The following is a 26,359-nucleotide window of genomic DNA, read 5'->3' on the forward strand; positions in this document are numbered from 1 at the left end:
TGGACACAATATTCCAGTTGTGGTCTAACCAAGGCGGAATAGAGGTGTAGCATTACTTCCCTAGATCTAGACACTAATCAAGACACTAATCCAGTTCCATATTGAACTGGATTATTTGGCAGTGTGAGCTCAGATAATCCAGTTCATAGTAGATATCGTGGATTATCTGACTTGATATTCTGGGTTATATAGCTGTGTGGAAGCACCCTCAGGTCCCTCCTACACTGCCATATAATCCAGATTATAAAATCAGATAATCCACATTATCTGCTTTGAACTGGATTAAATGAGGACCCTTCTACACTGCCATATAAAATATAGAATATACGCTTTGAACTGGCTGATATAGCAGTGTAGATTCGTAGAATCCAGTTCAAAACAGATAATGTGCATTATCTGCATTGATAATCTGGATTATATGGCAGTGTAGGAGAGGCCTGAATACACTGTCATATAATCGTTTAAAGTAGACAATCTGGATTTTATATGGCAGTCTAGAAGGGAGCTGAGAAAGACTCATGTTTGAAATCCTGGGTTATTGCTGCCAGTCAGTTTGGGCAGCATTCACCAACTGAAAGCCCCTGGGATGCATCTCAATATAACTCCTACAATCCATGCCAAGCACAGCAATTGAAGCAAAATACCAACAGTGCAGGAATAAATTTGAAGTGCAGGATTTCCTCACAACAATCCTTAAGCAACATCCAGAAGAGGAGTCCAAACAAGGCAGCAGTATTTATGTACCAATATATAACTATATTGATGAAAATAAACAACCATCACCACTAATTACTAGAAGTTTTCATCTCTCCCCATATACAAGCTTTAAATCAGGGATGGCTCATAATAACACACTGTTACAAAAATACATTGTTACCGACCCATGATCTGTAAGGGCTGGATTAAAATCAGAAGGGAGTCCAAGAAAATTGCAAATGTTTATTTATTTATTTACTATACTTGTATACCGTCCCTCTCAGCCCAAAGGTGACTTGTCATTGTTTGTATTACTCTATGTAATAAAATTTGAAGAAAAAAAAACCCCTATATTCCTGGTTTGGAAGTGTTATTCCTGTTTAACTGTGTAGTACTTATTTTGAAAGTAGTTGTTCTATAGATTCTTCATTTTTGTGGCTGCCACAAACTATGCTGAATTGGTTGGAACTCTATCAGACATTCATTGAAAAATTATATCAAAATGTATTGCAGGATGTCCCACAAAAACAATTTTTTTTGCAGTTTAATAAACTTTTTCCAAGAACCAATCAGGAGATGACATTTTTAACCCAGGAACAAAAAATCGTGTTACATAGTGTTATTCATTCTACCTATATATCTATTAAAGCAAAAGAGAGAGAAGCTACAACATTTTCTAACACAGAAGTTTAAAACTATCATTTTAAAAATATACATTATACTCTATTAAATATCCAGTTAGAAGTTGAATAAAGAGATTTGTCACAAACTGAGTAGAGAAGCCAAATAAACCTCCAACTGGAGGAGCTTACTTAACTTAGGAGCAGTCAAAGTCCTAGGACTTTGAACCTCATCCCTAGTTCCATCAATATGCCTGTATGTGTCTTCAAGTTTCTAGTTGGCTTATGGAGGAGACCCATGACCACTTGGTGATTTGACGTGGTGATTTCGCTCATCAGCTTGCAATAAAGTCACTCAAATACATTCTGATCTGCATGTCAGTCTTGAAGTAGTACCAATGGATGTACCTGAGACACCTGTCTGTTCCATCTTGTTGGATTCATTTCAGCTTGTTCAACTTGATGACATGGACAAGATTCTTGGAGTGGTGAGAGCTATCACTTGTGCTTTAGATCCTTGCCCTTCGTGGCTTATCAAGCTTGCTGATGAGGGATTAGCTCAAGGGTTCTCAAGGATCTCAGCTGTGGCTAGCTATAGGGAACATACTATGCCCCTACTAAAACAGCTCCACTGGCTTCTGACAAGTTTCTGGGCGCAATTCAAGGTCCAGGTCCAAGCTATCTTTGAGATCACATCTCCTTCTATGAACCGGCATGGGCATTGAGATTGGCAGGGGAGGCCCTTCTCTCAGTCCCACCACTGTCTCAAGCATGGTTAGTGGGGATGAGAGCGCATTCTCTGCGTTGACACCCCGGCTCTGGAATAACCTCTCAAAAGAGATTATCCTTTTACCCTTGTATCCTTTTGGTCAAGCCTAAAAACATGGATTTTAAGCAGGCTTTTGACCTCGAGAAGGCTGAAATGGGCCCACATGAGGTGGACACTCTGGGACTTTAATTGTGAATTGATGGCAGCTAGTTTTAACTACAGGTGGTCTGCATTTTTAAAATTGTGTTACTGTATCTTATTTTTACATATGTTGATAGTTGTTGTTTTTATAATTTTTATGTGATATTGTTTTATACTCATGTACCATTTATGTTATGCTGCACCTTGGAGTGCCTTATAAGTCACCTGAGTCCCTTTTGGGTGATGGTGGCGGGATATAAATAAAGATTGCTGTTGTTGTTGTTGTTGTTATTATTATTATTGTTACCACCACATGAATTTTATAGGTCCTTCTTAGGCAAGGAATGCTCTTCTTAGGCAAGGATTCTGTAGACTCATATAATCCAGTTCCCCACTGCAAGATATTCTGGGATAAACAGAACACCTGGGATCAGATATTGGAATATAAGGCCTGTCTGGAAGGGCCCTCAGTTCAAAGCAGATATTGTGGGATTTTCTGCCTTGATATTCTGGGTTATATGGCTGTGTGGAAGGGCCCCCAGGTTCCATCCAACATCCCATATCCTATAGCAGTACTTGGGGAATTGCCTCCATATATGCAGTCTTTTGTGGTTCCCAGTCAAAAATGGTTTCAGCATTGTTGGCTTATGTCTAACTATGTGGCTTTTAGAGGTTACTTACTACAGTCACTGTAAATTGTGTCCAGAAACAAGTAAGTAGACAATGTAGCCAGTTGAGAACTGTTAAAAGACACTACAGTGTTATTCTATAACCATAAAAATACTGTAGAGATACAAAGGAATCTTGTAGCACCTTTGAGGCTAACTTGTATCTGATAAAATTGACTAGAGTTCATGAAAGTTTATTCCTGAAATGTTTTGTTTGTTTGTTTTTCTTAAAGGTACTACTATCTTCAAGTTTAATTCTACCATACTCCCTCCTTACAGAGCAAAGGAGTTATGGCTATGTACTCAGAGAGCTAGTGTGGTGTAGCGGCTTGAACATTAGACTATGGCCCCTTTTACACTGCCATATAAAATCCAGATTATCTAAATTGAACTGGATTATATGGCAGTGTAGACTCATATAATCCAGTTCAAAGCAGATAATCTGGATTATCTGATTTGATAACTTGTATTATATGGCAGTGTAGAATGGGCCTATGACTCTGGAGACCAGGTTTCAAATATTTGCTCAGCCATAAAACCTACTAGCTAACTTTGGTCAAGTCACATGCTCTCAGTCTCAGAGGAGGGCCATGGCAAACTTCATCTGAACAAAAATTGCTGTAATAGATTTGCTTTAGGGCAGTGGTTTCCAATCTGTGATCCATGGACCACCAGTGGTCAGAAAGAATGAAAATATGGTTCATGACCTCACCATCACACTGTTGCCTCAAAACCATGTAGCAATGACTTATAGTGTTGAGGCAACAGGGATGTTGGGAGGGGAGAGGCTGACTACCCAACAAGATTACAACTACCACATCAGCTCTAGATTATTAAACATGGTTTTCTGTAGGCAGGCAGATGGTGACTACTGGATGGCATATATTTTGTATCGGAAAGTAGAGCTGATGTGGTCTATCCAATGCAATTTTCTGAATCAGCACCCCAAATAACCAAACTGAATCTAAAGCTGATCAAAAACTGATGTGTAACCCTTTTGGTGGCGCAGTGGGTTAAAGCACTGTGCTAGCAGGACTGAAGACCGACAGGTCACAGGTTCAAATCCGGGGAGAGGCAGATGAGCTCCCTCTATTAGCTCCAGCTCCTCATGTGGGGACATGAGAGAAGCCTCCCACAAGGATGATAAAACATCAAAATTTGTCCCCTGGGCAACGTCCTTGCAGACGGCCAATTCTCTCACAACAGGAGCAGTTGCTCCTGACACACACACACAAAAACCCCTTTTGGTGCTAATGTTGGGGAGTGGTCCATGGTCCAGTGATCAAAAAAAGGTTGGGAACCACTGCTTTAGAGTCATCAGAGGCCAGAAACTTGAAGGCAAACAGCAATGAACATTCAATAGGAAATCCCACCAACTTCTGTGGATCTTGGTCATAAGCATATAATTGCAACCTGAATACATGGGGAAGCCATTCTGAGGCCCCGTCTACAATGCCTTATAATCCAGATTATCAAAGTAGATAATCTGCTTTGAACTGGATCATATGTAGCCCCTTCTACACTGCCATATAATCTGGATTATCAAATCAGATAATCCACATCTGCTTTGAACTGGATTATATAAATCTACACTGTCATATAATCCAGTTCAAAGCAGATAATCTGGATTTTACATAGCAGTGTAGAAGGGGCCTAAGGATGTATATCCACTGTAGAATAAATGCAGTTTGGCACCACTTTAACTGCTGTGGCTCACTGCTGTGGAATCATGGGACTTGTAGTTTTACAAGGACTTTGCCTTCTCTTCCAAAGAGTTCTGGCGCCCTACCAAATCACAACTCCCATGAGTTCATAGCACTGAGCCATGGCAATTAAAGTAGTGCCAAACTGCACTAATTCGATAGTGGAGATGCACCCTAAGACTCTGGAAACAAGGGTTCGAGTCACTACTTAGCCATGGAAACCCACTGGGTGACCTTGGGAGAGTCACACATTCTCAGCCCCAGAAAACACACCATAATATGGGAACAATTTGAAGGCGCCAAAAAGCCACAACGTATCTGTCACCCTTTTGAATCAGCCTGGCCACAAGTATAGACTATCTGAAACATTGTTGCTGGGTGAGTTCCTCACTTGCCTATGTGTTTTCCACTGGATTCAAAACAGCAACATATACAAGAAGAGGAGGCCACATTCCTTCCAGATCAAGTAATCCCAAGTGATAAATCAAGCTAAAGGAGTTGAAGAAGGTACTTTTTATTTTTGTTTGCTTTTAAGAGCTCAAATGGCATTTAGCTCCCGGAACTTACCCTTTACTGAAAGCTCCTTCCACACAGCTGAATAAAATCCTACATTATCTGCTTTGAACTGGAATATATTGCATTGTGAACTCAGATAACCCAGGGCCCTTCCAGACAGACCCTATATCCCAGAATCTGATCCCTGCTTTTCTGCTTTAAATTGGATTATATGAGTCTCCACTGCCAAATAATCTGGGATAAACATAAAACCTGGGATCAGATCCTGGGATATAGGGTCTGTCTAGACCGGCCCTCGGGGCACTTCCACACAGCCCTATATGGCAGAATATCTAGGAAGAAAATCCCACATTAACTCAGATAACTAAATTCAAAGCATATAATGTGGGATTTACTGCCTTGATATTCTGGGATATAGGGCTGTGTGGAAGGGCCCTCGGTTCAAAGCAGACATTGTGGGTTTTTCTGCCTTGATATTCTGGGTTATAGGGCTGTGTGGAAGCGCCCTATGTCTCCCATGTAATGCTTCCTTTAGCCCAGAGGATGCTAATTTACTTAGCCGAAGTAATCCTTGCTCACACCCTTTCCAGTGGGTCAGGCCTAATTGTAATTTTATAATGCACTGGTTCCTAAAGTTTGCCATATAAAGAAACCAGGGGCCTTCCAGACAGCCCTATATCCCAGAATATCAAGGAAGAAAATCCCACATTAATTCAGTGTGAACTCAACGCAGTTCAAAGCATATAATGTGGGATTTACTGCCTTGATATTCTGGGATATAGGGCTGTGTGGAAGGGCCCTCAGTTCAAAGCAGATATTGTGGGGTTTTCTGCCTTGATATTCTGGGTTATATGGTTGTGGGGCCAATATAATAATATCCACAATTAGTAACTCAACACAATGGGCAACCTAGGCCCCCTCGACACGGCTGTCTAAAATCCACACTGAATTGTATTATATGGCAGTGTGCACTCAGATAACTCGGGGCCCTTCCACACAGCCACATAATCCAGAATATCACTTACTTAGGTGATCCCTCATTGTCTGAGTAGGATAGTCTTCTGAGATCAGTGTACTGATGGGTCCGTAGGTGGCTGTGGAGCCCTATTCTTGATCTGCATCTTCTCCCACAGTGAAAGCATCGGTTTCCAGGTGGAAGGTGGTCCTGGTCGGGATTGGCTTGATGTGCCTTCCTCTTGGCATGTTTCTCTCTTTTGCCCTCCATTCGTGCCTCTTCAAATTCTACAGCACTGCTGGTCACAGCTGACCTCCAACTGACCATCGCTTCAATGTTGGTGGTCTTTGCTTCTTCCAGCACACTGACATTTGTCCGCTTGTCTTCCCAAGAGATTTGCAGGATTTTCCAGAGGCAGCGCTGATGGAATCGTTCCAGGAGTTGTATGCAACGTCTGTAAACAGTCCATGTCTCGCAGGCATAAAAAAGGGTTGGGAGGACAATAGCTTTATAAACATGCACCTTGGTATGCCTGCGAATGTCCCGGTCCTCTAACACTCTCTGCTTCATTCAGAAAAAAGCTGCACTCACAGAGCTCAGGCGATGCTGTATTTCAGTGTCAATGTTGACTTTTGTGGAAAGGTGGCTGCCAAGGTAGTGGAAATGATCAACATTTTCTAATGTTACACCATTAAGCTGTATTTCTGGCATTGGAGAGGGGTTGGCTGGTGACTGCTGGAACAGCACTTTGGTTTTCTCGATGTTCAATGACAGGCTGAGCTTCTCGTATGCTTCTGCAAAGGTGTTTAGAGTGGCTTGTAGGTCTTCTTCTGAATGCGCACAGACGACGTTGTTATCAGCATATTGAAGTTCTATAACAGATGTTGTTGTAACTTTGGCTTTCAGTCTGCTGAGGTTAAACAGCTTGCCATCTGTCCGATAGATGATTTCCACTCCGGTGGGAAGCTTCCCATCAATAATATGAAGTATCATAGCGATGAAGATGGAAAATAAAGCTGGGGAAATAACACATCCCTGTTTCACACCTGATTCCAACTTAAATGGGTCACAGGATGGACTCAGATAACCCAGGCCCTTCCACACAGCCACAAGCTGGAATGTGTCCAGAGGAGGGCAACAAAAATGATCAAGGGTCTGAAGAACAAGCCCTACGAGGAGCGGCTTAGGGAACTGGGCATGTTTAGCCTGAAGAAGAGAAGGCTGAGAGGAGATATGATAGCCATGTATAAATATGTGAGAGGAAGCCACAGGGAGGAGGGAGCAAGCTTGTTTTCTGCTTCCATGGAGACTAGGACGCGGAACAATGGCTTCAAACTACAAGAGAGGAGATTCCATCTGAACATGAGGAAGAACTTCCTGACTGTGAGAGCTGTTCAGCAGTGGAACTCTCTGCCCCGGAGTGTGGTGGAGGCTCCTTCTTTGGAAGCTTTTAAGCAGAGGCTGGATGGCCATCTGTCAGGGGTGATTTGAATGCAATATTCCTGCTTCTTGGCAGGGGGTTGGACTGGATGGCCCATGAGGTCTCTTCCAACTCTTTGATTCTATGATTTATAGTGATGAAGGAGCCCCCGGTGGCGCAGTGAGTTAAACCCCTGTGCCGGCCTATAAAGCCCTAAACGGTTCTGGCCCAAGCTACCTATCCGAACGTATCTCTGTCTATGAACCCACTAGGACTCTAAGACCTTCTGGGGAGGCCCTGCTCTCGATCCCGCCTGCGTCTCAAGCACGGCTGGCGGGGATGAGGGACAGGGCCTTCTCTGTGGTGGCCCCTCGGCTGTGGAACGCCCTTCCCTTGGACATTAGATCAGCCCCTTTGTTAATGGTGTTTCGAAGAAAACTAAAAACCTGGCTGTTTGAACAGGCGTTCAGATAAACGGTGCAATTGTACATGATGAATATAGGATACGGAATTTGGACAACGAATTGGATCATGATTCTAGTAACAAGACGTTAATGTGTTGGTATTGATGTGTTATTACCCTGTATATTATGTTGTTTAATGGTTTTTTAATTTTTTATGCCTGTTGGATTGACTTTTTGCTCTTGTTGTGAACCGCGTTGAGTCGCCTACGGGCTGAGAAACTGCGGTATACAAGCAAAGTAAATAATAAATAAATAAAATAAACTGAAGACCGACAGGTCGCAGGTTCGAATCCGGGGAGAGGCGGATGAGCTCCCTCTATCAACTCCAGCACTTCATGCAGGGACATTAGAGAAGCCTCCCACAGGATGGTAAAACATCTGGGCATCCCTTGGGCAATGTCCTTGCAGACGGCCAATTCTCTCACACCAGAAGCGACTTGCAGTTTCTCAAGTTGCTCCTGACATGACAAAAAAAAATAGTGATGAAGATGGAAAATAAAGCTGGGGCAATAACACATCCCTGTTTGACACCTGATTCCACCTTAAATGGGTCACAGTGTGGACTCAGATAACCCAGGCCCTTCCACACTGCCACATGAGCCAGAATATCAAGACAGGTAATCCACAAGATCTCCTTTGAACTGGGTTATCTGAGTCCACACTGCCGTATATTCCAGTTCAAAGCAGAGCATGTGGGATTTTATTCAGCTGTGTAGAAGGGGCCTGATCAGTGTATGGAGAGATAAAGCGGGATATAAAGCAATAAGGACTGTCCAGGCGGGGCCGCGTCCCCTTTAAGGCCCGGGAGTCGCGGAAGTGATGAGGGAGGGGGGGGGGGAGTATCGCGTGCCGGGATGCCAAGCCACTCTCCTCTCAGACCTGGAGAGCGGCTCCGTGGGTCCTTCCTGGAGATTGCGGAGAAGGCGCGAGCTCGACTTGGGGGGCGCGCGCGCAGGCGGCGGGAGCAGGGGCGCGAGCCAGAAGGCGAGGGCTGCGCGCGCACCCTGCACCCTGGAAGGGCAGAGAGGCGCGTAGCCAAGGGAGAGGAGCAGCGTGGCTGGACTGCTGGGCGGGAAGGAGGAGGCCTCCCGCTTGCCTCGGCCTGCTTCGCTTTCCCCTTCCTTCCGCCTGTAGGGAAGTGGGTGAGGGGCGGTGGCAAAAGGAGGCCTGCCCTCCAGGGACTGTGTGTGGGCTCTTTCTCTGGAGTTCCTGGCCCCTCTCGCTCGCCCCTCCCTCCCTTCCCCAACTCTCCCTCAGACTTGAGTCCTTCACCTCCCCAGGCTTGAGTCCTTTCTGTGTGGGGCTGAGGCGACCCCCTTCCCTGAGGTAGACAGACACAGCCTGCTGTAATCCTTCAGGCAGACCCCGTTTGGCTTAATCTGTGTTTTCCCCGCAAGTGTGTGGGTGACCTTTGTTACAGTTCCTAGCTAGCGCTCGCCTTCGCCCTCTAGGCCTCTTCCTTTCTCTTTCTCCCTCTTTCTCTCTCTTTCTCCCCCTCAGTAGCTCTTGTCCTTCTTTCCCACTTCTTTCCCACTTCCTCCTCTCTGTCTCCTCAGAGCACCATTCAACAAGAACAAAAACAAAACACCTGCTGCTGGGAGAAACGTCCAGTTCTTTCCTCCCCGCCTCCCTCTGAGCTTCAAAGTTTAGCAGTCTCCAAGGCTTCATTGGCTCCCCTTCTCAGGCAAAGGCTGTTCACAGAATTTTCAAAAAAGGAAGTCCCAATTAGTAACATTGGCTTTCCTTGGATGAGCGATGAAAGTGACAGTTTGTTTTGGAAAGACAGGGATTGTGGTTCCCTGTAAGGATGGGCAGATCCGGGTTAAAGACGTGACCCACCAGGCTCTCCAGAGGTACCTGCGAACCAAAGAAAAGGTAAGTAGCGGCTCCCAGTTGAAACCCGGAACTCAAAGTCACCTGGCGTGACTCCTGTTGCATATATTTACAGTGTGAAATGGAACATATTGTGAGTTGCTGAATGGCCTTTTTATGTCGATGGTAGACTGCTGTCAAAAATGACACCACAGCATAAACTGAGAGATGGGATTGTGATGTTCCTTGTCAAATTCTCCTACAGAAGTGTTGTTTGTTTGCGTAGTTTTTTTAAAAGAAGGAAGCTGTAGTGCCTGTGTGTGGCTGATGTACTTTTAAGGATGTACAGTTAGGCTCAGGCAGGAGTGGAAGATTTGGAGCCCTTAGATCAGGCATGGGCAAACTTCAATTCCTAACAACCGATAAACTGGCTGGGAGTTGAAGTCCAAAACACCTGGAGGGCCACAGTTTGCCCATGCCTGCCATAGATGGATGCTGTTCCAGGTACCTATTTGACTATACAGCTGTATAAAATCCACATTGAACTGGATTATATGGCAGTGCAGACTCAGATAATCCAGTTTGTTGTTGTTGTTCATTTGTTCCGTTGCTTCTGACTCTTCGTGACGTTATGAACCAGCCAACGCCAGAGCTCCCTGTCGGCTGTCACCACCCCCAGCTCCTTCAAGGTCAAGCCACTCACTTCAAGGATCCCATCCATCCATCTTGGCCTTGGTTGGCCCCTCTTCCTTTTTCCTTCCATTTTCCCCAGCATCATTGTCTTCTCATGATGTGGCCAAAGTACTTCATCTTGGCCTCAACTATCCTTCCCTCCAATGAGCAGTCGGGCTTTATTTCTTGAAGTATGGACTTGTTGGATCTTCTCATGGTCCAAGGCACTCTCAGAACTTTCCTCCAACACCACAGTTCAAAAGCATCTATCTTCCTTCACTCATCCTTCCCTATGGTCCAGCTCTCACATCCGTAGGTGACTACGGGGAATACCATTGCTTTTAACTTTATCTTCATTGCTGATGTGATGTCTCTACTCTTCACTATTTTATTGAGATTGGTCATTGCTCTCCTCCCAAGAAGTAAGCGTCTTGTGATTTCCTGATAATCCAGTTAAAAGCAGATATTGTCAATTATCTGCCTTGATATGCTGAGTTATATGGCTGTGTGGAAGGGCCCTTTGAGGTGTTGCACAGCCATTCAAGTCAAGAGATTGGGGAAATCATTTTGGGGGTCCTTCTACACATCCCTATATCCCAGAATATCAAGGCAGAGTGTGGAAGGGCCCTGAAGCCCCTTCCACACAGCTGAAAAAAATCCCACATTATCTGCTTTGAACTTCTGTATGGCAGATAACCCAGTTCAAAGCAGATATCGTGTGATTTCCTACCTTGATATTCTGGGATATGGGACTGTCTGGAAGGTCACTGAATAGCACTTCCATTTACCTATGTATCGGTTGTCCCAGCTTGACGGTTAGGTGTGTAGTCCTGTTTTCTTTACCATGTAAAAGTGTCTTGTTTCAATTGTTGTTCTACTTGAATTTGCTGTCCTACGAAATCCAACGTTAACTGGGCTGTTTCTCTTCTTTCTTTCTAAGCAAAATGCCAGAAGTGCCAAAGGCTTCTATGCTGAAGAACCCCATGAAAGACATAAGATCTACAACACTACATCACTGTTACTTCCTAGCATCACATGGGCTGGAGCATCTGCCACAGTTGCCAAAGCGATGCCATCAAACCCAACCTGCAACATCTAAGAGCAGTTAGGATTGGCCATCCCATTTTCAGCCTTTATACTGTTGGTGGCTGCTGAAGGAGATATGGAGAAGAGGCTAGAAATGGTATAGCTGAGCTCACAGTGCTTTTAAATGTTCTGGGCTGGGCAAGGGATACTTTCTGTAAGAAATTTGTTGTCCATAGTCATCCCTATAGCAACGGGAACATGCTCTAGCCTTATGCAGTGCTCTCCTTTAATTTTTGGAAATTCTTTATCCCAGGGCCCATAGATTGGTTAAACCACTAGTTGCTTCTCCACTTCATTTGATATGAATGGGGGTGCACAATGAACAAGGCTGCCTGTTACTGTGACATAAACTTCCCCATTCTATAGTGAAATTGGGGTTGAAATGCAGGACTTTAAGAGAAGAGGCCCTGGGCCAAATTCCTTCTTTCATCCCCCAATGTTGTCATTAGACAGGGCAGAATAGATGCAAGGAATATTGATGCCAGTGTGCTGTAGTTTCTTATTATTTTTTGATGATAAAGCCAATTCATAACCATGAACATATAGAGGGTACCTACTCCTACAAATCAAAATACTGTTTATTATGCAGCATTTAGTGATAAAGTCATTTGATAATCATAAAAACTTTATAATTTCAGGAAATTATGAATCATCGTGGTATCGGTAATCATGGTTTTGATTATTAAAAAGAGATCAGAAACGATCAAGCCTACACAATGCAAAGAAAAATTTGATTATTATGCTAATTAATGAATAACCAAATGCTTATAGAGGTTACCTACTTGCATACATTTGTTGCATTAGTGTTGGCAGACAATAATTAAGTTATGAGAAGGAAATTTCCTGTCATGCTTGCATGCTTCTGAGACCATTCTGGTCCTGTGGTATGCTACTTGTTACTAGTTTAATGTAATCAAAGATAACTTGGCCTGCGTCTCTCTTGCTGAAAACCACACTGAAGCCTTGTCTTTCTCCCTCCCTCTCAGAGTTGTTGCTTGTTTCAGTTTGCAAAATGAGGCGTTTCCTCCAATTGTCAATCTAAGTGCATACCTGTCAATTCTCCTTTCCATTATGTATATCTTCTCTCACTACTCAAACACATTTGGGACAAAGTCCAAAAACCTGATTAAAACAGTGTGAGTTTCTATATGGGGGTGGAACCTTTGTCCAGAAATCAAAATATTATATTGTGCAGCTTTTCCATCTTTATAGCATCAATATATTCATTACCTGTAATAAGAAAAAAAATGTCAAAATAGTGGGAAAACATAAGGGGTTGTGAATGAAATGTGTTGTCTGTACAACATATAAATGTGTGACTGGGAAGGATAACTGTATAATAAAAGCTCTCTCTGGACCCATAAAGGTTTTGACTGACCACTGTTTTACCCACTCACTAATTAAAACAAAACCAACCTTCGAGGTAAATCATTTCTGATTATCCCGTTATGTCAGGTTTTATATTATGGTGTACATCAGGGGTTCTCAAACTAAGGCCCGGGGGCCAGATGCGGTCCTCCAAGGTTATTTACCTGGCCCTCGCTCGGGGCCAACCTAAGTCTGAAATGACTTGAAAGCACACAACAACAACGACAACAACAACAACAACAACAACAACAACAACAATCCTATCTCATAGCCAAAAGCAGGCCCACACTTCCCATTGAAATACTAATAAGTTTATGTATTAGTCCACACTCAGATAATGTGGATTTTCTGCCTTGATATTCTGGGATTATAGGGCTACGTGGAAGGGCCCTGAGTCAACACTGCCATATATTCCAGTTCAAAGTAGATAATATGGGATTTTATTCAGCTGTGTGGAAGGGGCCTAGAACTGCTGGGAGCTGTAGTATTACTTCTGTCAGTGCTATAAAACTACCACCATCAGTTTCAAAGATAAATGATAGGATGGGGTAGATGGGATAAGATTGCATAGATGAGAAAAGTAGCATAGACTCGACACTTCTGAAAACCCAATGCAATTTAGTTTCAAGTCTGTTGGGAAAATAGACTGGGAGAAAGATAACAAGTAAAATTTAACTGACAAGTATCCTTGTTTCATCAAGGCTCAGGACTGTTATGAATCCTGAAATTTATGCAGGACTGACTGGTTTCTGGTGGCCTGCTTCTTGAAGAGGCAGAATGTAACAGTCACAGCCTTATTTGTCCACTCATCTTAGGCAATATAATTAAATATGCTGTAATCCTCAATACCATTTCCTCTTTACTTCTCTGTTCCCATAGTCTTTGTTTTTTAAATTATTAGCCAGACAGACCAGGTGTTTTCGGTTTGCCAGGCAGCGTCTTGGGATGTTGTATAGAGAGAAGACATTTTCACCCTCTTTCCTTGAGACAATCCATTTCTGACATTGAGCTCCCTAAATGAAAATTTTGGTCAAGCTGACTTCACCACTGTGATGCACTAATCCTGACTTCTGTGACCGCTGTTGTAATTCAGAGGATAGTCACATCACATAAACCCTTTCTTGGTGCCTGCCAGTGGCAGCCCACAATCAGGGACAGGTCTTCTCTGAAAGTCTGCTCTTACTCTGTAGCGTCTTTTGTATATTCATTTTGACCCCCCCCCCCCCAATGCTTGGAATTAGCTGAAAGCTGCCCATTATTTGTGTGTTTGCTGTTTGTGAGGCATGTGCATTGTTTGAAATATGCTTTATACCAGATTTGTGCCACTTGTGACTGTCAGATATTTCCCAATATTGACTGATCTGGGCTGATGAAGGTTGTGCTCCCAGAACATGTTGAATAGTCACAAGTTGCCCCTCCTTGCTTTACAGTGAAAGGGTGCTGTACTGTTCTAATAAGTGGGAATCTCTTCTCCTTGTTAGAATAGTGTCAAACACACCTAACCTAACTAAGATTTATTTGTGCAATAGGGGGTGTTTCTTCTTTGGGAGGGACAAAAGTTCAGTGCTCTAGTTTATGTTTCAAATAGGGTTTCAAATTCAGTTAGGAGCAACTCTAGTTGAAAGAATCACTTGTATCAAAGCTGGGGAGGCTTTCGTTCAATTCTTAGATGGTACCACTGGTTAGAATTTATAACAGTGGCTTGAAAACCTAGCCGGTTTAAAGTATTTATCTCGTAGTCACACCTAAGAGTAGAAACAACTCCACAACATGAAACAACCAAGAAAATGAAAAATTGTAGATGAGAAACCCTGGGCCCTTCCACACAGCCATATAGCCCAGGATATCAAGGCAGAAAATCACACAATATTGCTTTGAACTGTGGGATTTTATACAACTGTGGAAGGGGCCTAAGGCCCTCCACAGTGGTATACAATCCAGATTATCTGCTTTGAACTGGATTATATGGCAGTATAGACTCAGATAATCCAGTTCAAAGCAGATATTGTGGATTATCTGCCTTGATATTCTGGGGTATATGGTTGTGTAGACGAGACCTTCGATATCCAGAAACAACTCTTTTGTTTAGATAATGTGTTACTATATTTTAATGATTTATTAGTAGAGCTTTTTAAATGATTTTAACATCTCTCAGATTTATTATGCTGAGTCTTGATGATTTTGCAGGAAAGGGGGCATATGTTATGGCCCGATTTGTATAAAGCTGACCTCTGTCCTTTTCCTTCTCTCATTTAATTGACCTAAAATCATGGCTTTAAAATTATTTACTTATGGCAAAAGGTCAGAGTGATGACCTTTAGGATCCTTTCCAATTTGATTATCATCTGGGCTATGGTTTTAGCACTTATGGGTGATATTGCTTGCTAGTACTATAAAAATATTGCCTATATATTGTGTCTGTTAGATCTATGGCTATTAAGTGCTGCAATTTTTCGGTATTTTGGTGCTGGAGATGACACTGAATGCCCTATTGTCTTCTAGGTTGTAGAAGCTCACAACCTGTAAAGTCTGGAGATTAATCCTTTGCTCCCTTTTTCCACTATACTTTCTAATTCTGATTATTTCAAAGCCCGCCGCAGCATCCTTTTAAAATCTTACATGCAGTTGATAATAATGGAACCAATCATTAATGCCTAGGCCAGTGGTTCTCAACCTGGGGTCCCCAGATGTTTTTGGCCTTCAACTCCCAGAAATCCTAATAGCTAGTAAACTGGCTGGGATTTCTGGGAGTTGTAGGCCAAAAACATCTGGGGACCCCAGGTTGAGAACCACTGGCCTAGGTCGTTTCTTCCACTTAATTTCTATTGGCCCTTTTCCTTAGTTAGATACTCTTTGTATGTTCTGATTTCTTCCCTTGAGGTTGGCCTCAATGTTACTTCTAATGGCCTTAGTCATAGGGGTGTTTTGGATTCTATATTTTCCATATTTCTAAGAGACCTCCTCTGATTATATGTCTGTTGAAATCTTTATTTAACTTATCCTCTTCATATCAAACTGTACTTTTGAAAAAGGATGGAAGTATGAGGCTCCATTTTGTGGCTCTGAAGCTCTCCCCCTATTGACAATCTTTAGCCAAGAATGGTCCAAAATCACTAAAGCCCACCATCAAACATGGGAGGTTTGTGCCCAAGACTCACAATGCAGAATACCACCATACCCAATTGGTCAAAGCAGAAACTGGAAGAAAATTATATCACTTCTAGTCATATTGAGAGTGTTGGTGATGCAAGAGTGAAAAATGTCCTTTGCCCCTCCATGGTTGCCCTCTGCTGTTTGCCCTTTTATGTTCAAATTAGTGAAGTGAGTGTTGCAAGATTATTCTTAATGTGGAGACACAGAGCATGCTGGCGAAAGCAAACATCTTGCTATCCAAAGAATGTTTGGCAGAGGAAGGCATATTTTTCTTTTCTTTTTATGGCGTTGGATATTTGTGCCCCACTCCATGCACCTCGATAGGGAAACTTCCGCATTTACTTGCATTGGTGTGGGAAGTGATAGAGGCAGCAAGAGTTAGGTGCCTTGGCACAGCCTCACACAGCAAGTGGTACCTGTGACATAAAAGAACAATTGGGTTGATAGTGTTACAGTGGATTTGGGATTTGCTTACATTGGAGAAGGGAATCATGTGGACCTGCAGAATGTGTGAGCTGGAAATCCCAGGAGCCTTAGCCAGAATGGCTGATGCTAGGAATTGCAGTCCAGTGACATCTGGAGACCTGCATGATTCCCATCCCTGTTCTAAATGGCCTTTGGAGGTCTTGTTTCTCAAACAATTGTATTTGTGCTCCTTTGACTTCATCAAGTTGCCACCAGCATGCACTTTTTCTGACAGGCAAAGATAAATGTAAATCAGGTGCTCTACACATGTTTCATGTTTATTGCTCTGTTAACACCATAAACTCTAAGCACCTGTGAGTCATATGATTGATTTAAAAGAGAGGTGATTGCACATTTCCTTTCCTGATAATGCTGCTTCACAAGTATTCTGAATTTAGTCAAAAGATATCTTATGAAGTGAGAGGGGTTTATAAAGAAACCTTTTCTACGCTAATTGATGTGCACCCAAACAGTAGATTATATGTGTGTTCTGTGCATCGTGATGTCTGTGTGGCAATTCTCATTTTAAAGGCTTTAACAACTTTTGGACTTGACTTAACAGTTCTAATATTAGTGATAGGTCTTTTATTTTCAATAATCCAGCCATGAAACAAATAAGTGTCTGGAAAGACTTGCAGCATCCTGTTGCTAGAAGAAACTTTTAGATGAAGCAATATGTTTCTTAATATTGTAGAACTTTATGCATTGTCCATTGTAGCATAGTTTTTATTGGCTGCAAATTAAATCTAAAAAGAATCTTGGATGATGTCTGAGTTTTGTGAATAAGTTTCAAGTCAACAATTACATTTTATTCCTGACTTTTCCAAGGGGGGAAGATGATAAATGACTTTTCTTATTAGTATGTAGCATCTAAAGTGCTAGGTTGTTTATCTCGGTCTAAGTTGACACTGGTAATTACTATGGTAAAGTAAACAATCAGCTTCTTCAGTTTGCTTTGTAAGAAAATATGAAGTTACAGATTCCAAAACAAACATTCCTCAGACCTGAGAACTTTAGGTCACATTTCTAGCATATGATATTTTCTGCAGACAGATCATTTAGCATAATACAGAAAGGCTGACCTTTTCTTCTTCTTCTCATAAGCGCTACATAGGAACAGAAAGTTATAAACAGAAGTTTTACATTTAAAACAAACCTCATTTTGTCATGTGAAAAGAACATAAATGAATAATTATTCTTAAATTTGAGATCTACAACATAAACTAAGAATTGTTGGATCATATTTGCCATTCAGAACTACTTTGTCTGCTTTCTGCTGCCTCTCTGCCAAATTTTTAATTAAGTTCTGATAAGATGTTCTCTGTATGTATAAAACAGGAACACTACTTATGTTATTGAGTTTGACTACTTATGAGTAGTGGGAAGTTCACTTCGGTGTGTCAAGATACCCTCTTGCCCTAGGATTGCTCTCTGGAGAGTTAAGTGATCTCTAAGAAAACTGAGATGAGTCATCCCAGATAGAAATTAATCCCAGGAGGTCTTTAATAGATAAGATTAGTGGCTGTAACTCTGCAGAAAGTGTGTTGTACTCTAGGGCATCTTACCCACAATAAAGCATCTTTAAATGGCAGGCCACATTTTCATTCCTTTGAGGCCAATATAAGAATCACATTGCTCACTTTGCTGAAAACTCTTGTTAGGATACAAAGCAATTATTTAAAAAATGGAAATTGGAACATGCAAGTAATATTTGGGATATATTTGAATTAAATGTACTACTTAACTTTAATATAATATATGGAAAGCTTTTTAACCTGTTTTCAATTCATTTCTCTCTACATTTAAGTGGACATGCAGTAATAGCTGATAGTTTTGTCTTATATATTGTGTATGTGTATATGTGTTACCTAGGGCACACAGAAACTGTCACCCAGCATGCAGATGCAGCTTAAGGTGTTTATATATTTGTGTGTGTGGAATGTAGTAGTAGTAGTAATAGTAACAACATCACTCATAGTAATATGTTATTTCTTATCCGCCTCTTCTCAAGGTGGGTATAACAGAGTGAGAAAGAAATGTTCAGGATACATTTAGTTCTCAAACAATAACTAGTATTTGTGAACTGGATTTGGGAGAAGCTACAGAAATACTTGGGAGATACTTGGGAGAAGCTGCAGAAATACTTGGGAGACACATGTGGCTGCACAGGGCTCTAGATACGTCCTCCTGCCAAGGATGTCTGCCATGCCTTCCTGCTAAGAGGAGGCTGTGACACACTGCACAGAGCTCTCAGGAGAGCTCTGCACAGCCACACATGACTGGAAGGGCCCTCCTCTTGGCCGAAGGAGATGGCAGGCCACCATGTCGTCCTGCTGAGACATGTGGTTGGTTCTGGTGCTGGAGGAATGAGGCCATGATTTAGAGGGTGGCTTATGGATATGAGTGTTGCCATTTATAAACTTTGTTAGAAAATGGCCATATTTTTGAAAGAAACATGAGCATATAGAACTAGAAAATCTAAATATGCCATGTATATACATAAATCTGTTTTCTATGTACAAAGAGCTGGGCTTTGGAGACTATAGTCTTGCTGATGCGACCTCCAGTAAGGGAACATACTTCTTCCAGATGTATGTTGATGTCTGTTGATTAGGAACTGTTTCTCTATATTGCTGGGATCATTGGTTATTGTCCTTTATTTATTATTAGTGTTCTTTTTTTAAAAGCCAAGTCTTTAGAGGAGCTTTTAACAAAGCTTATATTAAGAGTGAACTGTAAGAGGTCACCAAAATGTTTCATGCACATACTAAACCAGTGGTTTTGATATTATTTTTTTCCAGGCTTTTGGACTTAAACTCCCAGAAGCCTTAGAAACCTTGACCAGTGGTAAGGGATTCTGGGAACTAAAGCTCAAAAGCATTTGGAGAACCAAAATGTGAGAACAGTTGGATTTATTTAACAGAAACACTAATGCTACATGTAACCAAGGGATGGAGCCTATGGTGGTGCAGTGGGTTAAACCCTTGTGCCTGATGCCTTGAAGGTTGGTTTGCTGAGCTGAAGGTTGCTGGTTCTAATCCAACCCCGGGGGAGCGTGGATGAGCTCCCTCTATCAGCTCCAGCTCCTTATGTGGGGACATGAGATATGCCTCCCACAAGGATGGTTAAAAACATCAAAAAACATCTGGGCATCCCCTCGGCAACGTCCTTGCAGATGGTCAATTATCTCACACCAGAAGTGACTTGCAGTTTCTCGAGTTGCTCCTGACATGAAAAAAAACATCAACCAAGGGATGTCTAAGAGACACACATATTTTCTCAGATTTAAATTTTGCTTTCCTTTAAAGTCCTTATCTCTATTATTCTAATCTCAAACAATCTGACATTTTGTATTCATAACTTTTTTTTGGAAAAAAAAAACAAGAGTTGTTCTACAACCTGTAATCCAATTAGTGAGACTTCATGCATCCAGCAGAGTTAATGCTGCATGGATGCAGTTTGTAACTGATTTTGTAAGCATTTAACAGAAACTTAGGTTAACAATGCAGATTTTCAAAAACAAATGCTGGAACAACCCAGTTTTCTCTTTCTCTCTTCTGACAAAGTAACTGGTAGGAATGCAAATCACTTAATTGTTCTCAAGCAGCAGGTAGTAAGTGGTGTCCTGACACCATTCTACATACAAAAGTTAAGTAATGACTTGGGCATGGGTGTAAGTGTGAGAAATTGAAAATTAGAGAAGTAATCTGAATAATGAGAGCATTTTCTGAAGAAAGATGGTGATAATGTAAAGTAGAGCAGAATAAAAATTCTTGAACTAAATGACATACTTCTCATGTAAGACAAGTTCTGTGGCCAATTTCCCGTTGCTACTTCCACCAGAGATCTAAGGAACTTCTTGATGGAAGAACATCCATGTGCTTGCCATACCAACATCCTCCTTGTCATACTAAGTTGGTGAGAGTGCAGATATGGGGGGTGATACTTGCTGCTCCTCCCCTTGGATCTCATGGGGCAAGCAAAGCAGTGAGGTAGATACCAAATAATGGCGTTTTCATCCCAACTGGTATATTTGGGCATCTTTTTTGGCCTTAAGTGAATATTCGTAAAATGGTTAAGAAGAAAACAACACTAGGAATTGGGAATACATATGTTTTTTTAGGATAGCACTATTCAAAGTGATGGTCCAAGGCCCAAATATTGGTCACTAGAGTGTTTCCAGAAAAAGGAAGAATTAGTTTTGACGTGTGGGTACAAATATGGCCCAGGTTCCTGGCACATTGGAAATAAATAATTGTTAGTTGCAGATATGAGACAGCTTGGAATGAAGTTCTCTAGATTGTGTTTTAAGTAAGAGGAAGAACAAGGAAACAATAAGGCTATTGCATGCAGAAGGTGAATGGTCAATGCAATAGAGAGAAGACAGAACTGTTAAATACCTGATTTGCCTCCGTCTTCTTCCAAAAGATAACTTGTACTTAGGTAGAAGTAATACAGTAAGGGGATTGCACCCCCAAGTAGCTAAAAGAGATAACTTACTCTAAATTAATAGTTTATTTGAATGAATTCATGTTTATGGGGACAGGTGAAATGCATCTAAGGTTACTAGAGAAACCTGCAGATATAATCTCAGAGCCTCTGTTAACTATCTTTGAGAAGTTTTGAAGAGGTTTCAGCAGTTTGGAGAAGCACAAATATTGTCCCCATCTTCCAAAAAAAAAAAAAAGGGGGGGGGGAGACATCTTGACATCAATACCAGGGAAATGACTATTGTTATTTGTTGGAAGCTGTTGTTTGCATGTGTTATTTATCAGCCTGAAATAGGGTATAGAACAGTGAATGTCAATTAGTAAAGAGATAATGCATTTTGTGGTTGATAAGATATGTGCCCGGTTAAAAGGTTTGAGATTTTGTGGCCAGAGACACAAATTGCATCTATCTGTACCCTGTTGTGCATGATCCCATCTCACAACTATGTAACTGGTATTGCACCTGTGATTTGATAGTACTTCAATCAATGTGTCTGATCAAATGATTGAAATTCATAAAATACCATGCTAAAGGAAACCAGCTAGACTTAAAAGATGCTGCTGGAATCTTTGTCACCCCCTCCCCACCTTTTCATGCAATGACAAACACAGTAATTAAAACCTGGATTTTTTCCAGGTTAGTGGACAAAATAAAAATTGAACACTAATATGTGGCTTGTGAGTGCCTAGAACACACCTGTACATTTCCTAGTGTATGCACTTTGTTTCTGTAAGTTTATCAATACTACATAGTAGTGCACTTTGATAGCATATCACAAAACTGGGGCATTTAAAGTTTGATGTGTCTAGAAGTCTATGCATCAAGAATTGCTCCTGAATTGCATCTCTAGAGTTCTATAATGGAGAATTCCAAGTACCCTGGTAGAGGGAGCCACAATAATTAAATTCGTATCATTCTGGTATGACTGTTGTGTAGATGCTCTCAGAGTATGTGGTGATTGTATAGGTGGGGAAAATGTCAGTGTAAAAGAGAAGTGCATGAACTCTTCACAGACATTATATACAACTTGTCAAAAATCTGAAATGGCTACCTTAGCATAGTTCACACAGCAAAGTGTTTATCATTCACCAATTGGTCTATCTTTGCAGTTGAATTGTTAAATATGCTGTGGGCATGTTTCTGTGGCTGTTTCTTGGAGCTTCTAGAAGAAGACAACCTTGCTTTTTCTAGTTACTTCAGCAATGCATAGAAATCCAGGAGTGGTGTGCATACACTTGCCTGGAAGCAAGTATTGACTTAAGTAGTAGGATCTTCCAGTGTGAGCTTTCTTTGCTATGAAACACTTGTCACATCTTTTGCCCATCAGTAAAGTATTTTACACTGGTGGCTCTAGCTCTACATTTTGATTATAGATGTGGAATAAATCCAGATTTACTTCATGATACTCAGAAGCTACTCCAGCAAAGGATCACCGCCTTGTCGGGGCGCTGGAGCTTGAGCACCTCAATGATGTCATGAGCAAAACCGTGAAGGGCCACCCAAGACGGGACGGTCGTGGCAGAGAGGTCAGACCAAGCGTGATCCCTGGGGAAGGCAATGGCAAACCACTCCAGTATCCTTGCCAAGAAAACTAAATGGACCAGTACAACCAGAGATATGTCGATATGCCATTGGAAGATGGGACTCCCAGGTCGGAAGATGGCCAAAATGCTACTGGGGAGGAGCAGAGGATAAGTTCAACTAGCCCCAGATGTGATGACGCAGCTAGCTCAAAGCCGAAAGGAAGGCTAGCGGCCGACGGTACTGGAGGTGAACGACGAATCCGATGCTCTAAAGATCAACACACCATAGGAACCTGGAATGTAAGATCTATGAGCCAGGGCAAATTGGATGTTGTTATTGGTGAGATGTCAAGACTAAAGATAGACATTCTGGGGGTCAGCGAACTGAAATGGGCTGGAATGCGCCACTTCACATCAGATGACCACCAGATCTACTACTGCGGACAAGAGGAACATCGAAGAAATGGAGTAGCCTTCATAATTAATAAGAAATTCGCTAAAGCGGTGCTTGGATACAACCCAAAAAATGACAGAATGATCTCAATTCGAGTGCAAGGAAAGCCTTTCAACATTACAGTGATCCAAATATACGCCCCAACCACAGCTGCTGAAGAAGCAGAAGTAGATCAGTTCTATGAGGATCTGCAGGACCAACTGGATAATACACCAAAAAGAGACATTATTTTCATTACAGGAGACTGGAATGCCAAGGTGGGAAGTCGAATGACAACTGGGATCACAGGCAAGCATGGTCTGGGAGAACAAAATGAAGCGGGACGCAGGCTGATAGAATTTTGCCAGGAAAACTCGCTGTGTATAACAAACACTCTCTTCCAACAACCTAAAAGACGGCTTTACACATGGACTTCACCAGATGGTCAGCACCGAAATCAGATTGACTACATCCTTTGCAGCCAAAGGTGGCGGACATCCATCCAGTCGGTGAAAACAAGACCTGGGGCTGACTGTAGCTCAGATCACGAACTTCTTATTGCTCAATTTAAAATAAAACTAAAGAGATCAGGGAAAATACACAGACCCAGTTAGATATGATCTCACTAACATTCCTAGCGAATATACAGTGGAAGTGAAGAACAGATTTGAAGGACTAGATTTAGTAAACAGAGTCCCAGAAGAACTATGGACAGAAGTCCGCAACATTGTTCAGGAGATGGCAACAAAGTACGTTCCAAAGAAAAAGAAAACCAAGAAGGCAAAATGGTTGTCTGCTGAGACACTGGAAGTAGCCCAAGAAAGGAGGAAAGCAAAAGGAAACAGTGATAGTAAGGGGAGATATGCCCAGTTAAATGCGCAATTCCAGAGGTTAGCTAGAAGAGATAAGGAACTATTTTTAAATAAGCAATGCATGGAAGTGGAAGAAGACAACAGAATAGGAAGGACAAGAGACCTCTTCCAGAAAATTAGAAACATTGGAGGTAAATTTCAGGCAAAAATTGGTATGATAAGAAACAAAGATGGCAGGGACCTAACAGAAGCTGAAGAGATCAAGAGAAGGTGGCGAGACTATACAGAAGATCTGTATAGGAAGGATAATAATATTGAGGATAGTTATGATGGTGTGGTGAATGAATTAGAACCAGACATCCTGAGGAGTGAGGTTGAATGGGCCTTAAGAAGCATTGCTAACAACAAGGCAGCAGGAGACGACGGGATCCCAGCTGAACTGTTTAAAATCTTAAAAGATGATGCTGTCAAGGTGATGCATGCCATTTGCCAGCAAATATGGAAAACACAAGAATGGCCATCAGACTGGAAAAAATCAACTTATATCCCCATACCAAAAAAGGGAAATGCGAAGGACTGCTCCAACTTCCATACAGTGGCCCTTATTTCTCATGCCAGTAAGGTAATGCTCAAGATCCTGCAAGGAAGACTCCAGCAATACATGGAGCGAGAGTTGCCAGATGTTCAAGCTGGGTTTAGAAAAGGCAGAGGAACGAGAGACCAGATTGCCAATATCCGCTGGATAATGGAGAAAGGCAGGGAGTTTCAGAAAAACATCTACTTCTGCTTCATTGACTATTCTAAAGCCTTTGACTGTGTGGATCATAATAAATTGTGGCAAGTTCTTGGTGGTATGGGGATACCAAGTCACCTTGTCTCTCTCCTGAGGAATCTGTACAAGGACCAAGTAGCAACAGTCAGAACTGACCACGGAACAACAGACTGGTTCAAGATTGGGAAAGGCGTACGGCAAGGCTGCATCCTCTCACCCAACCTTTTTAACTTGTATGCAGAACACATCATGCGATGTGCGGGGCTGGATGAATGCAAATCTGGGGTGAAAATTGCTGGAAGAAACATTAACAACCTCAGATATGCAGATGACACCACTCTGATGGCCGAAAGCGAGGAGGAGCTGAGGAGCCTTCTAATCAAGGTGAAAGAAGAAAGCGCAAAAGCCGGGTTGCAGCTAAACGTCAAAAAAACCAAGATTATGGCAACAAGAATGATTGACAACTGGAAAATAGAGGGAGAAACCGTGGAGGCTGTGACAGACTTTGTATTTCTAGGTGCAAAGATTACTGCAGATGCAGACTGTGGCCAGGAAATCAGAAGACGCTTACTTCTTGGGAGGAGAGCAATGTCCAGTCTCGATAAAATAGTGAAGAGTAGAGACATCAGACTGGCAATAAAGATCCGCCTAGTCAAAGCCATGGTATTCCCTGTAGTCACCTACGGATGTGAGAGCTGGACCTTAGGGAAGGCTGAGCGAAGGAAGATCGATGCTTTTGAGCTGTGGTGTTGGAGGAAAGTGCTGAGAGTGCCTTGGACTGCGAGAAGATCCAACCAGTCCACCGTTCAGGAAATAAAGCCTGACTGCTCACTGGAGGGAAAGATACTAGAGACAAAGTTGAAGTACTTTGGCCACATCATGAGGAGACAGGAAAGCCTAGAGAAGACAATTATGTTGGGGAAAGTGGAAGGCAAAAGGAAGAGGGGCCGACCAAGGGCAAGATGGATGGATGGCATCCTTGAAGTGACTGGACTGACCTTGAGGGAGCTGGGGGTGGTAACGGCCGACAGGGAGCTCTGGCGTGGGCTGGTCCATGAGGTCACGAAGAGTCGGAGACGACTGAATGAATGAACAACAACAACAACTCAGAAGCTAAACAAGAGAGTTTGATCACACTACAGTGTGTTGTAGTTTCTATGTGCTTGAGAGTTACTATTAAAAATAGGCTTAATACCCCATACTATACCATAAACTCTGTATTGACTTGATATTAATATTGAAATGCTGTAATTAAAAGAAGATTAAGCATTTTTAAAAGCTGACATGGGCTGTTTTGCTGCTTTTCTGATGTTGCACATATGCTTGCAGTGACCCACATTCTTCTGCCTCCAACAGAGTATTCCAGTTTGAGTTATTTCAGTATTTGATGGATTAGTAACAAAGACTCGGGCACTGTCCTGTGTTGAGGATTGGCTTTTTGGTTCCTTTAGTGATCTCTGGCTGATCTTAGTTGTCATTTTTTCCTTCCCAACACACATTTCCTGAAAACAGGCATATGTTGCCAAAGTGGCCTGATACATTTTCAATAAATAAATACATAGTAAAACTAATTTGTTACAGCTGTTTTTGATTCTTAAGGATTTCTGGTTGTCTATATATTCTAACTTCCTCTTTTGCCTGAAACCGTTGTGTTTATATTTTTTGTGAACAGGATTATGTTTGTGCCAGTAGTTACCAGAAACTGAGCTTTTTAAATGCATTTACTTCGGCATGTTCAAAACTATACTGTCTCATATCAATCCAAATATCAATTTATCCCTTTATAAATCAAAGTTCATTAAGACTCGTTTAATTTGCTT

General features: G+C 42.0%; 1 protein-coding gene across 1 annotated transcript in view; it reads left to right on the plus strand.

Annotated features, from left to right (window-relative positions):
- The first annotated feature begins 8,792 nt into the window (after positions 1-8,792).
- PARD3B (par-3 family cell polarity regulator beta) overlaps positions 8,793-26,359 on the plus strand; it is a 656,620-nt gene continuing 639,053 nt past the window's right edge. Inside the window, exon 1 of the mRNA XM_060782892.2 lies at positions 8,793-9,827. Coding sequence (XP_060638875.2) covers positions 9,708-9,827 — 120 coding nt within the window. The 5' untranslated portion in view covers positions 8,793-9,707. The remainder of the gene's footprint in view (positions 9,828-26,359) is intronic.

This window comes from Anolis sagrei, chromosome 1, assembly GCF_037176765.1.
Source record: "Anolis sagrei isolate rAnoSag1 chromosome 1, rAnoSag1.mat, whole genome shotgun sequence".
NCBI lineage: Eukaryota > Metazoa > Chordata > Lepidosauria > Squamata > Dactyloidae > Anolis > Anolis sagrei.